The following is a 14,333-nucleotide window of genomic DNA, read 5'->3' on the forward strand; positions in this document are numbered from 1 at the left end:
CATTGCTTCTGAATTTTTCTACCAAGTCTTCTGCCATCGCATTCCTCATAGAGTTCAAGAGAGTTTTCCCTCGAATTCTACTTGCATAATTTTCAGCACAAGTTTCCTTATGATAAAATTTCCTCTTGTACCAGTCTGAATTCAAACTAATACTTTCTTCCATATATGAAACTTAAGTTCCATAACTGCCACTTTCGTAATATATTGATGGAATAGTTAAACAATAGTTTGTTAACTCCCCCATTAACATACTTCTCCTGGTGTTAAGTAAAATTCTCCCATGAATCTTACTTCTGTAATTTTCTCTACCAACTTCCTTGTGATAGTCTGTTCTTAAACTAAGATTGTCAACAGTACATAAAGCTTGTACTGCATATCGAGCTTGAGACTTCAAACTAAAATCATCTACCATATGTGTAGCTTGATTCTCATAAACTGAGTGAGTTTGGTTAACATGGGTACTTACGATTTTTGTATGTTCCTGTGTATCATGGTCGATACAACCTGATTGAAAGAAAATTTCAGCTTCTTCTCCCACGTAACAGTCTTCCTTGATAAAAGGATTAATATCAACAGAGGTAAATTTGTCTTCAACTTCTGAAAAAACATCGCAAAGTTCTCTACGGACTTCTTCAGGACCAAACTCTTCTTTATAAGAGTTTACGAATTCCTTCTCTTCCCTAATAAGGGTATCAATAACATCAGATGTAAGAACAACTCCGTCTTCAACTTCTGGATAGCTGTCTTCATCTTCAACTTCTTCTTTTTCTCTCTTTGTACTTTATTTTCTACGCTTAGGTTTTCGTTTGACAACACTTGCTTTCATGAACGCAGCTAAAGTATCTATTATATCTTGTATCTTAAGTTCAAGTTTAGCAAACTTGTCCTCATCTGTTAGTTTCCTCTCGTCTTCTTCACTTCCAATCTTGGTTCTAATACTTCCTCTAGGTTTCCTTGTGTCTGTTAAAACAACAGTATCTTTCCCTGATCGCGTATACTGAATTCGTGTTGAGTCCATGCACCACATCTAAACCTAGAAGTCAGAACGTGGCTCTGATACCACTTGATACGTAATCGATCAAGGGTACCTAGAGTCAGTACTGTTTATAGGAAGTTAGGAAGAACACAAAAGAAAAGATAATATAACACAAAGAAAACAACACGATTGTTTCTTCTAACTTCTTCTTATTTAAACTGTGAAAGAAATACTTTATTACAAACCAAAAATATGGCTGCACTCTCTCTCGAGTTTCTCTCCACCTACTAACTTCTTCTTCTTTATTGCTTGAAAGAAAACTCTATTACAAACAATAATTGACTGCTCTCCCTCTCGTTTTCTCTAACTTTCTAGCCTACAAATCTCCTCCTTTTATAGGAGTGTAAACTTGCTGAAAAAGAAAATAAAGCTATGAGTTTTAGAACCCATCTAAACTAGGAATCCTAATCTAAGTAAGGAAACCTCAAGTCTTGTTGATTAAACAAACTGGTCGACCAACATCTAGTATCTTCTAGACACTTTCTAGCCATAATATAGCTCAACTAAACCTAGGCTGGTAATCAACCTCGTTTCTAGCCACAATATGGCTCACTGTTCTGTGCATAAAATCTGCACACTACTTAGTTCCTTGTATGTAATATTCACGTCATCATCTGCTATACTCCTGTATAATCTGTACATTCTTCTGTGTATATAATCTTCACATACTTTTGTACTTATAATCTTCTAGTATCTTTTAGATACTTACTAGCCTTAACATGGCTCAGATGTTGCTAAGATACTCCTGTATCACTAGTACATTTAATCAAGCGACTCTTAAATGAGTTTTGGTTCACTAAAATATGACAACCAAACTTGACATACCAACGCTTGGTGGGGTCAACCGAGCTATGCTTTAACATTCTAAATTATCTTTGTTAGGTCAGAAGCAAGTGCTTAGTTTGCGTGAGAGGTGAAGGTACATGTGCATAGCTTGCATGTAACGTAGGGAGTCAAGTGCCTAACTTGCATGATAGGTGATGTGCCCAGTGCCGAGCTATCTTACATGATGCTAGTCAAGTGTCTATCTTGCTCTATTGACCACATATATATACATGGTAGTTAGCTATCCATCCATATCATAAAAGTAAGCAATTTTTTGTTGTATGCTGTTAGTTTGTCACCGTATAAAAGAGTTTCCTTACCGGTTAAATTTATTTAATTAGATCCTGGATATTATTTTATTCCTTGATTTTTTGGGTTGGTGTTTTAGGATTGGAAACTACTCAAAATGAATTTTGATTGTAACAACAAGAAAAAAAAAATCATATTCATTAGAGAACATTTTCACTGAAAACACAAAACTTATCAATAATAAACTTGTACCTGATTAGTTACTTGGTAATTCTGGCAACACAAAAAGTAGCAGTAAACGATCCATTAACTCTTATTCCTTTTCGCAATAAATAAGTTATGAATCACATTAATCAACATTTAATGAGTTATGAGTTAAGCTATACCATTGTTCCTGTAATTTGGCTACCTTTTTATATAAGGGAGAACTCTAACAACTGGGAAACCTAATCCCCACACCTCACCTGTGATACTAGTTGTGTTAGTTAGAGTCGATTCTTTTTTAATCTTTGGTTTCTTCTCTAAACCAGGTTAACGACTTAAAGACTTCATTGGGATTGTGAAGCCATACCGATACTACTTTCTCGTAGTTGTGTGATCTGATCTTGATGTTTCTATCGTACGAGTACAATCGTAAGGATTGGCCTGAGATTGATATCTCCGATAGGAAAGATAAAAAGTAATCACAAACATCTTCGTCTCATCATTTGTGATTCCAAAATATCTTCTTTCGCCGCGTCGATTAAGATTATTGTGAGGTGATTGATAATACTAGGATGTTCTTCGGGAATATAAGTCTGGTTTATCAATTGGTTTATGTTCACCTTGAGTTATCAAAAGACGGAACAAAACTCGTAGGTATATTCGTGGGAGACGGATTTATCTATTACCAAATAGACTTTTATGTGTGATACAGATTTGTTTATTAAAGTCTTCGACTTTGGGTCGTAGCAACTCTTATTTGTAGGTGAGATCAGCTAAGGGAATCAAGTGCGTAGTATCCTGCTGGGATCAGAGACGTAGGAGCATAACTGTACCTTGGATCAGTGCGAAATTGATTGGGGTTCAACTACAGTCCAGACCGAAGTTAGTTTGAAGTAGGCTAGTGTCTGTAGCGGCTTAATACAGTGTGTGTTCAATCTGGACTAGGTCTCGGGGTTTTTCTGCATTTGCGGTTTCCTCGTTAACAAAATTCTAGTGTCTGTGTTATTTCTTTTCCGCATTATATTTTGTTATATAATTGAAATATCACAGGTTGTGCGTTGTTCAATCAATTTGAATATCCGACCTTTTGGTCGTTGATTTAAATTGATTGACACTTGGATATTGGTCTTTGGCACCATCCAAGTTATCTCTCTAGTATTTGATAAAGACTCGCAGATTTCTATTTGCTTGAGTATATATCAAATCGAGAAATTGAGATATAAACTCTTTGATATACTTTTTATCTAGATTGAGTCTGACTGTCTAGTTGATTCTCTAGAAAGTATATTGGAATTTGTCCATACAGATTGCTAACCAAATATTGGGTGTGGTTGTTGTACCTCCACTTTTTCAAAACCACATGCTCGTGATGACATAGTAGCACATTTAACAGTGTTAAATCTGGCACTCGGTAGCATATAACCTTCAACATTTCAAAGCGAACTTAAAACCACGTTTCGAGACTACCTGCAAGGAGAAGAAAGGACAATAACTTCCACACCTCGATTGGGTTTTGTTCACACACGTTAGAAAAGACAAACAAAACCGAACTCCAGTCCCTTACAAAACCCACTGTCAGTCTGTCGTGGTCTATAAAAATCCCTAAATCTGATTTTTCTTCCCGCTTCAGAAACAACTTCCACTCTCACAGGCTCATCCCTACACGGCTACACATTCAAATTTCAAATTTCTCTAAAACTTCATTTTTCCAGATCTAAATGATTTTATTCTTCTTCTTCTACTGCTTCTGCATCTCTATTTAGATTTATCGATCTCTAATTAAGCGCTGAAATGAAGTTAAAGATAAACAAAGCCTGTGATTTAAATTCCATTTCAGTTCTTCCTCCTCATTCCAGGTTAGCTAGAACAAAATCGAAAACCTAATTTCTTCGATTTCGTGTTGATTTTGAAGTTATTTTAGCTTAATTTTGTTAGATTCGTGTATGAATTTTGTAGTTTTGTAACTTCATTTTGCATCTGGAAGTGATGATTCTTTTTTGAAATGAATTTTGTGTTTATTTTGATGATTTTGCTGTTTTTGTGTTGTTTCGGTGTATGAATTTTGTATAGACGACCAAATGGAATCACATCTGGAAGTGATTCTTCGATTTTTGGTAGAAGTATGCTTCGATCTCAACAACCTTCTCAAGGAATGTCATCTCAACTTTCTCAATTGATGTCATCTCAGCTATCTCAAAACTCTATTGATAACATTATTAATAACGAACAGGTACAGATCTTCAATTTTGTTCAATAAATTTCTAGGTTTTTGTTGATTCTGAAATGCGATCTTTTCTCTAACTGTCTCTCCATCTCGCTCGATTTCTATACTTATTTGTGAAGTTTGATTCTTCGTAGAGATTTGCTTCTCAAGAAAGAGAGAATTCTGCAAAGAGGATTTCTTGTCTAGCACCGAGTTCTCTTGGAAGAGAAGAGACTCAGATGCCGAATTCAAGATCTTCAAACAATTATCAGCCTAGATGGGGATCTGCTCCTCCTCCTGTTACAGATCATCATAGATGTAAGCTCAGTTCTCATTGTTTATAACTATCGACTTAATGAATCATGTTTATTGAGATTAAAATTAGGAAAAATAATCAAAATGTTGAATGTCTTATGCTGGATTTCAATTTCAGAAGGAAAAGTTGTCGGTCTCAGGAGATCATACTTTACTTGTTCTTATACTGATTAGCTCATTTGGCAGGATACTTTGTTTGTTTTCATTTCTGGATTTGAGTCAGCTGGCTTAAAAGAAAAATCTCATACTTCGCTTGTTCATATACCTAAGCATGAGACATGAAATATAGCTCATTTGGCAGGATTTTTGGTATTTGGTTCGATTGGAACAGGTCAGGTTAGTGATGAACTGGAACACAGGATTGGACAGATTGAGACTACGCAGAATCGTCATGGGATGATCCTTGAATCTATACAGGGCGACGTCATGCAAGTAAAGAAGCATATGCAAGAGTGCGCATTGGACAGTAAGTAAATGTTTACCTTTGTCTCAGTCAGACAGTCACATTAGGCAAAATTTAGAATGGTTGTTAGACATGTAGTGAATCACATTAAAGAAAATAAGTACTGTATGGTGTTCTCTTTGAAACTGAAAATGTAGTCCATCTTAATGATTTCACTGTTTCAGTTTATTAAATGAGGAAGGTATTTGAGTTTTTGATTGAGGTGTTGTCTTGTTTGTGTATTTCGCTGATGTTCTTGTGTTCTCATTCAGTTGAAGGTATAAAGCAGAAATTGGCAGGCCATGATAACTCATTGCAGCTAGTGGTAACTGTTTTATCCTTTGATTCTTCTTGCTTTCTTGCTTTCTTGCTTCAAATTCCAAATCAGTAAGTATCCATTATTAGTATATAGATTTTCTTACATCTGAACTAAACTCTACTTACCAGCTCAAGGGAGAGGAAGATATCAAAAATACCCTCGATGAAAGCTTCAAATCCTTTCCTGTTCAGCTCAGAAAGGAAGTACACCAAGATATTATCTCTGCAATTTCAACATTTCAGAATCACAACGAAAAACAGATGCTCAAGTTAACAACTGAACTTTCTGGAGCAGTAGCCAACTCAGTGAAGGTTTGTCTAGAAATTGATAAAGAACAGTACTTACTTGGTCATATTAATCATTGACGTTGCCTTTCACCAAATATTTTGGTTAGCAACATATTTCTGCCATTCAACTCTATGTAGAACGATATTATCAAGTAAAATTATGTTTATTTCCTTGTATTTTCGAAGACTTGGTGGAAAATGCCGAAGTAAAGTACATAGAATTTTTCAGACATCTAAATTTTATATTGCTAGTTGCATAACGCGGAATAAAGAGATAAAATGATGCTCACCTAATTAAACATATTAGGGATGTACACACATAAAGTGTGAATAGTTTGAACTCAATCTTCTATTGTGTATGCTTATGCTCACAGATCAACTCCTCTCATTGCAGGAAATAACTGGTTTTCTGCAGCCTTTGGACAATAATGAATCAGTTCCCAGTATGCTTAAGCTGAAAGTACTTCATCTTTACTAACTCATTTGATGATTTGTCTTATCATTTCATTGTAGTAACCATACTAGTGCAGTTGTTTCTTTCTTGCGCTTATATCTTCCTGATGTGTAGGAGAGAGAGTGCCACCCTGTTCAATCTCAAAACATGGAACCTGCAATGAATAGGTATGTTTGAGATACACATTTCGTCTTTCTTGGGCTGTTTATGTACTAAATTACCTAATGCTTGCCTCTCGAAGCAAAGATTCGTGAATTGCATATTGTCTGTGCGAAAATAGTTTATTGTATTTGCTTACTGGACGCTCATGTGAGTATGCTAAGTGTTGGTGTTACAGCATGGCGAGTTTAGTTTCCCCCATATCCCATCTGGTGGATTCTAATCATTGTCAAATAGTAGTGTAACTTCAACCTTGGTTAAGTTTGTTGTTCTAGTTCAATTTGAAGTTTTGAACAAGTAAAGAGTAGAAACATATTAATGTTTATTCATATAAAAAGGTGCAATTTATATATAAAAGTTATTACAGATGATCTGACGATGTTTAGGTTCCCTTTCTTCTGAAACTGATAGCTGTAGTGTGTGCTTGTGTTAAACTGCCGTCATTAGTTTCTCAGTCTCTTAAAAGAATCTATATGGTTTCAGTGCCGTCTTGCCTCAAAGAGTAAATACAAGAAGTAAGCGTAAACCAGAGAAAAAAGCGGAAACTCGGCGATCATCAAAACAGAAACCAGATTCATTTGCGAATGCACATCGAAGTAAAATTAATGTACCAGAGGAAATTCCTCTTATAAACCTGGTAAATTCAGTATTCTGGAATGAATGCTCACCTGACATGTATATCTCCTAAGCACCGTCCAGCAGTCATTTTTCAAAATGTCCGTTTAAAGTTGATAATGGTGTTTCAGGATGAAGAATGTGAATGGGATGCAGAGCTCGATGGTGGTTTTGCCTGCTTACTTGGAGAAATAGAAACAGGTACTGTATGAATAATTCTTATTTCTTAGTGCAGACTGCCAAATGAGGACTTATCCAGAGTTTGTAAAAAGAAACAAGAAATGGATGGTACCAAGTCATATTGAAGGTCCTTTGATTGAGAGTTATCTCTTATTTATAGTTGTTGGGTGCTAACAAAATGTTGCCAATCAAAGTAGTTGAGCTCCTGCTGTCACTATATGACTCTTGGTGAAGAGATAATATGGAAAGTTTTTAACAAAAAAGCTGATATTTGGCCACTTTGTATATATACTTATTACTTATATTTCGTTTTTTTTTTCCATCTTTAATTGCTTCATATTTTCCTGTGGCCAATGTGCCATATTGACTTACATCAAGCATATTGCGTATTTGATTTCCTTGCATTTCTGAATTTATCTTGTGACAAATAACAATGTACTAAACTAATTTAAACTAATTTTTGTTCTTGCTAAAGGTGTTGGAAGCAGTTTCTTTGATGAATCTCAGGTAGAAACTGATCAGATTCTTAAGAAAGCTAGAAGAAGAAGCAGAAAAGTTAGCAGTGTTATAGTTTTAAATTAATGGTAAGGTTTTCACTCTTGGAAATTACTTTTTGATACTTTATATCATAAATCTCCAAGTTACTAAGAGTACACTCCTCTTATTTTGGAATATAGTCCACTTGAGGGAAATTGAAAGTCTTTTTCTGTTCAGATTATGTCGCAGAATACATCACACATGTTGTAAGAGTTTCCAGAAGGCCTATTTAAGTGTCAACTGACCCATCATAACCTCAGACAAAAATACGAACCGAATAGAGAATATGATAGAGACTTCCATAATGAAATATCTTAACCCATTGGGTTTTTAACTCCATGCAACTCGTTATTCATTAGCCATAACGTTCTAGAAGTATAGAAGCTACTCCATCAGTTGCATTGATAATGGTTAAGGTTTGACCCAAATGAGTAACTCTACTAGTTCTGCACTGGTGAAATGATTCAGTGAATAGTTCACACTATGACTCTTTCTTCTTACCACAGATACTACAGCCTACAGGGGCATGCTTGTTATATGGGCTATTTCTGCTATCGCTTATGTTGTTAAAAAAATGTCTGAAATAGCCCAATTCAGGTAAGAAAATAAACACCCAATAAGATCATCTAAACATAACACTGAGTACTTATTCTTGTGGTGTCCTCAACATGGCTCTTAAATTTTCTTCTTCATCTGCTTTTCTTTCTTTCATTTTTGTATGTAGGATGGGCATATTCATGTACTTAACTTACTGGAAGTTGCTTGTCAGATATTACATACCATTTTGTGTGCTGCTGCAGGATAGAGAGAGAGAGATGCAACACGTAATGTAAAAAAAGTTTTGGTGCAGATTCATAGTAGTAGGTGATTAGACCATGAACTGAACTTCACATCAGGTAAACATGTGCAGCTCTGCAAAAAAGTAACAGAAATGGAGTACTATACCTCCCCATGTCCCTACAGATAAGAACCGAGTGTTATGGTTAGTTGGTTGGTGCCCTAACTCTTTTTATCATGTTACATTGTTTGTCTCCTTAGTGCAGCAATTAGTAAATAATGGACCCTGTCAGTTTAACTTTTTACCCATTTTGATCAGAGAATGAGAAAGTGGGATCTGTACCAAAAACTTATAGTTGGAAATAGAATCATGAAAGCTTTACAACTACTACTTAGGAACATAACTAGCTCCAGCTTTTTCAAAGTAATTGAGATTTTTTAACCCAGGTTTAAAGTTCTCATTTTACATGTGAAAGTTCAGTTTTGCATTCTCTGTCTTTGGACAAACTGAAATATATCCGTTCCGGTAGAATTGCACTTGCACACACACAGTCCTCTTTCCATAAAGGTGGTTAACGAAAGTATTTGTCTCATTTTGACAGATGCAGATACTTAGATATGAAAATTGTGTTAGTATCGCTTTCTTAACTTTCGGTTATTCCCTTTCTTGTTAATTAGAAGATCCCAATTTAGTCTATTATGGAGTTCTTTCTTTTGAATTTATTTTTTCTAAAGAAAAAAACATTATTAACGAATCTGTATATCACTAAATGGGAAATGGACTTTATTTCCCACTACCAGCGGTGTTCATTGGAAAAGGGAAAATATAAAGATAACCAGTCTTTTACGTTTTTCCAACTAACCCATTTTGTCACCAGTTAGTGTTGGCATGGGCCTATACTAACATGAATACATGATCACTGTCTGCACCAGAAAAATTGTTTTACAGTTTTCATTGTCCTTGTTATAACGAGTCTTGAATCTGATTCATGATCATTGTTTTTATTATGGGACATCAAGACCTACAAATCTATATCTGTATTCGCTACAAACCACTAATCAACAGGGATCTAATCTAGATGTATTAATCATTTGATTTGTACCAAACTTTAGGTCAAAATACTCAATGTCTTAATGGGCCCTCAATGAGGTCCCACATGACATCTTTTTTGGCCCGTTGGAGTTATCGGACTTCTATTTGCCCGTCATCATACTGTTATTTTTTCTTCATTTCTTTATTTGTTTTTTTGAATCATAACTCATCATAATTCTTTTTAGTGTTTGTAATTATGATGAGTTTTTTTGAATCATAACTGCTGAGGAGAAAGAGGTATTAGAATAGTAGAAATGATCTTTACTTTACCCAATTAATTGGATAATAATGAATAGTTTCAATGACAATTCTGTCTTCTTATGTAGTTAAGGACACAAAACAGTTCCCAAATCCTAGAAAAATGTACTACAGTCGTCTACAGCACACTAGTAGTATTTTATTTCTAAAGTGCAAGGCAAGATCAAGGAATCTAGTATGGTATCATATGAAAAATCTTCATTTTTCTACGTTTGTCTTATGTTCTAAGGTCATGGTTTCTGGTTATATATAGGTTATATAGATCAACAAGACCTACTTCCAGATGGAACAAGATTTAGTATAAAAAAACCAGGATCATAGTTGTAGAAAATAACCTTATGTTTTTGTCCTACATATTATTTATTTTAGTTAATCTAGTTTAACCTTAGTGACTCATAATTCCACTCATTTAGTCCAAATTGATACTAAAAGTGTCAGACATTTTTCCTTATCTTCCTCCAAGAGAGATGGCTGCATTTTCCTTGCATTCGTTTGGTTTGAGAAAAACTTTTGGTAGGTATTTTGAGCATCACAAAGGATTGAGCTGTAGTCTTTAAAGAAGATGATTCTTTAGACAGGTATTAGAATTTAGAACCTTCTTTATCTTGGATTCTTTTTGTCATATCTATTGTATCATAGTTGCAACTGTTCACAGTAAATAAAGCTGTTGATGTGCTTCTTTTATTGCAAACAACTGCTAAAAATAAATTCATTAAAATTTACAACGGCTGGTTACATCCTACTGTAAACGAAAGTCTTGCAACTTACTTGCCGACATATAGGCCTTGTTTGGTAACCATTATAATTATCTATTTATAATTATAGATAATTATAAACTGAAAAATGATTATATCATAATCATTTTTGAAATAAATTTTAACAAATAATTTTTTGGAATAATTAATTATCAAAAAATGAAAAATGATTAAAATGAGAAGTTTTTTGGAATAAATTTTATCATAATCATTATGATTTTAGTGTTTTTTTTATAAACCACAACACACAAATTTAATCATAGTTCTTCAATACACTAGCAATTTGATCTTAGCTAGTTTCGGTATCGAAACCTATACATGGCATCGGCACTTTCATCTCTCACGTGATTCATTTCACTTCTTCTTTGTTGATGTGCGTACATACCAAACAGCCCCATAGTCATGATTTTTATCCCTTAAGTCTAAATTCTATTGCCTTTCGTTGCATTCCACTAATTGATAGATTACAATTATTATAGTATTAAGTTCTTTTTTAAATTAAGCGACTATTTGATAAGTTAATTACTAAAGTTTCTTTCTTTCTGAATTAAAATTCCAATCGTAGCTAACAAGCAAGTACAAGTTCTTGTTTACTTGGACTAGTGAACAATCTACCAGATTAATGGTTGTTGGGCAGGCAAACTGATTTCTTTCTAGATTACATAAACAACAAGGTATGTAAGGTATCAAGGAATCAATGGTAGGGTTTTGGATTTTGTCATAAACCTCCTTTTGATCATTTTCATTTTTGTTAATTAAACACTTGTTTGACAAAGACAAACCCTTTATCTTGTATTATATCTTTAGACTAAAATAAAAAGAAGATCACAGAGAAATGTCTCAAGTTTTATTCCATCTTGGTCAATTACAACTATATCATGCTTACATTATACTAATCACAAAATAAAACCGTGTGATTCCACCTCGACATTATTAATTTCTTATTAGTGAGAAAAAAAATCCTAAAAAATCTGGATTTTTTGGAATATCCTTCTATGGATGTCATTCATTATAGTGACCGTAATTTTTTTCTTGCATTATAATGACACTTTTCTCTGTATCAATTTTGTACATAACCTTATGTGTCACCTGCTCAGAGAGGTTTATAAACTTGTTGTTAATCTTTCTTTATCCGGTGTGATTGTGATATCGATTGCAAAAGAGAAAAATTAGAATATAAAAAAGAAGAAGAAAGTGGTTAGCATTTGATAATCACCATATATAATCTAATCTTGTTTTCTTGTGTTAATATATGTGGTTTAAGTTGGTTTATTAGATGATAATTGGATTAGTTGGTATTAGATAAAGATATGAGGAGGAAAATCTTCATTTTTCTTTTTTTTTTTACTCTAAAAAGTATGTGGTGACAAAAAATGAGCTCAATCAGGATAGCCTGTAAAGAAACTGTCGGTCCAGAAATATCAAACCGACGGTCTTTGCGAGATGAAAATGATCCACCTTGGTCCCCTAGCTGCTACTCCTGCAACAGGTGAGCAATGGCCGTACCCGAGAAAGATAAGAAAAAACCTTGTGTTAAGCTTGTAGCAGATATATACCATACCAAGTTGGGGTTCATAAATATCAGTAGTTGAGTCCCCTGTAGTGTCACTTGTGTGAAATTCAATTTCAACAACTACTTATGTACTACGAGCAGAACTTAAGGTTATTACTACTGCTCATTACTAACACTAGCCAATTGTTTGGTGGTGTTTGTTTGTGATCATCATACTTCTTACCTAAATGAGCTTTGACCGTTAATTTTCAAAGCTTCTGAAAAAAAGAAAAAAAAATTTATTGGGCATGACTAATGAGGTCATTGGTTCAAAGAAAATGATTAATAAACTGCATTTCTTTGTTTGGAGGTTTTAGGTGTGGAGGAAATAACAACCTAGAAAGTAGCTATATAGGCATGGAATGAAAAGGATGGAATATGACATTTTCTTGGACGGTTCAACATTGTAATCACATTTCAGGCCACCATTGATGGATGATCAATTGATTCCATATATTTGGATCGTTGTGGGATGGATCTCTTTCGCTTGCCCAAAATTAGCGGCTATTCGGTGTGTGCCGGACAATTATCCGGAATCCAGGATCTAAAAATGGTGAACTCATTGGGAAAATGAAGGTCCTAAGAAAAATATATCACGGCTAACCAATGGCAGGGCGACACATAATCTGCAGAAACTCTGTGCAAGGCATATTTTATTGAGCTATTTTATTACATCCTTTGGAGTTTGGAGTTGCTGGGGTATATTTGGAGGGAGTGGTACGGTTAAAGGTACACTGTTGTTGTCTGTTTAAATGCTGTTGACGTGAAGAATCTCAACTACTGTATATGCAGTGCGGTGCAGGCGAGGAGGGGCAACGCCAGTCCGTTTCGGTTTTGGAGGTACCCTTTCGTCTAAAGTTCCGACAGGAACTGATTATCTGACATAAATGTGACGACTGATCTTTTTTGATTTATTATCTTGTGACCAACCATTTAGTGTATCTCTGGAATCTGGATCAGTGACGAGGTGCCAGGATTTTTAAGGGTCATAAAACAATTCAAGGAGTTTGAAAAAACGATTTAATGAGTTTGGATCGTATCGGCTGAGTTCATCAAAATTTAGGTTACTAACTATTTAACTAACAGTCTGGTGGTGTTTGTGATGAATGAGATTAGAACGTCTAACCTAAATGAACTCCTATATCAATCCGTAACCAAATTGATGCAGAGAATTGGACATGAGGTCATTGTTTTTGAGAAAAGGATTAACAAACTACATTTTGTTTGAAGATTAGGAAATAACAATTCCTAAAATCCCATCCAAACCTATAATAGATTAGCTAAATAAACACGAAATGAAAAGGATGGATTATGACATAACTAGTTATAAAATTAAATAAAAAAAGTTTGATGGACTATTTAGGCCAACTGATTTAACAATTCAAACATCACCGATTCCTTGAAAAAGAGAGTAAAAAGAAGCATGAACTTTCTCATCTTGGCATACTAAACATTTGGGTCTCATATGCTACTTGTAATAATGAAAGGGTAATTTTGTAGCCAAAAATTCTTCGCATACGGTGAAAACCAGCACTCTAAAACCGCATCCTTACAAGATCTAAATTCGTATGGGATACCAGAAATAAATGCACAACCGCTTTTCCAGAAGCACAAGGTCAAATTCATGAATTAGAGGCAATATAAATTTGTTTTTTGTTGGAAGAAATTATTTAGAGATTGTGTTCCAACTTGATTTTGATTTTTTTCGAAATCGAAAAATGACCCCTTAATAGGGTGTTTGGATGTAGACTCAGAAGTTGTTTTTTGACTTCTGGATGTTAAAATCTCAAAAGTCGGTTAGGAAATAATTTTTTAGAACGACTTTTAGAAGTAAAACAATAAGCTCTTTGGTCACTTAAGTGCAGAAAAGAATTTTTGGAGTTTGATACAAAAACTCAAACTCTACCAGCCTCTTCTCTTCGACAATCTAGAATAAATCATCACTGGATTCCTCCTTCTGCTGATGAACTTAAAATTAACTTAGATGGCGCTTAAGTCATATCTAAACATTAATAAAACTGGTGACATTAGTCTAAAACTTCGTGATTTTGCAGGTTCACATCCGGGGTCAAA

General features: G+C 34.5%; 1 protein-coding gene across 2 annotated transcripts; it reads left to right on the forward strand.

The window, feature by feature from the left end:
- Window positions 1-3,952: 3,952 nt before the first annotated feature.
- Window positions 3,953-9,148, forward strand: LOC113273404 (protein PAIR1-like). Of its 2 annotated transcripts, XR_003322381.1 has the most exons (13): window positions 3,953-4,170; window positions 4,385-4,544; window positions 4,673-4,835; window positions 5,164-5,298; window positions 5,547-5,599; window positions 5,722-5,904; window positions 6,275-6,340; window positions 6,449-6,501; window positions 6,977-7,130; window positions 7,240-7,309; window positions 7,764-7,872; window positions 8,332-8,422; window positions 8,626-9,148. XR_003322381.1 is itself a non-coding variant. In XM_026523132.1 (12 exons), exons 1-11 carry the CDS (start codon window positions 4,106-4,108, stop codon window positions 7,868-7,870), a joined length of 1,209 nt encoding a protein of 402 aa, XP_026378917.1. In that variant the 5' UTR covers window positions 3,953-4,105; the 3' UTR covers window positions 7,871-7,872; window positions 8,626-9,148. The 2 variants fall into 2 exon arrangements, 1 of the variants encoding a protein (XP_026378917.1); XM_026523132.1 differs by lacking the exon at window positions 8,332-8,422.
- Window positions 9,149-14,333: the final 5,185 nt, after the last annotated feature.

Source organism: Papaver somniferum, chromosome 4 (genome assembly GCF_003573695.1).
Source record: "Papaver somniferum cultivar HN1 chromosome 4, ASM357369v1, whole genome shotgun sequence".
Lineage (NCBI taxonomy): Eukaryota > Viridiplantae > Streptophyta > Magnoliopsida > Ranunculales > Papaveraceae > Papaver > Papaver somniferum.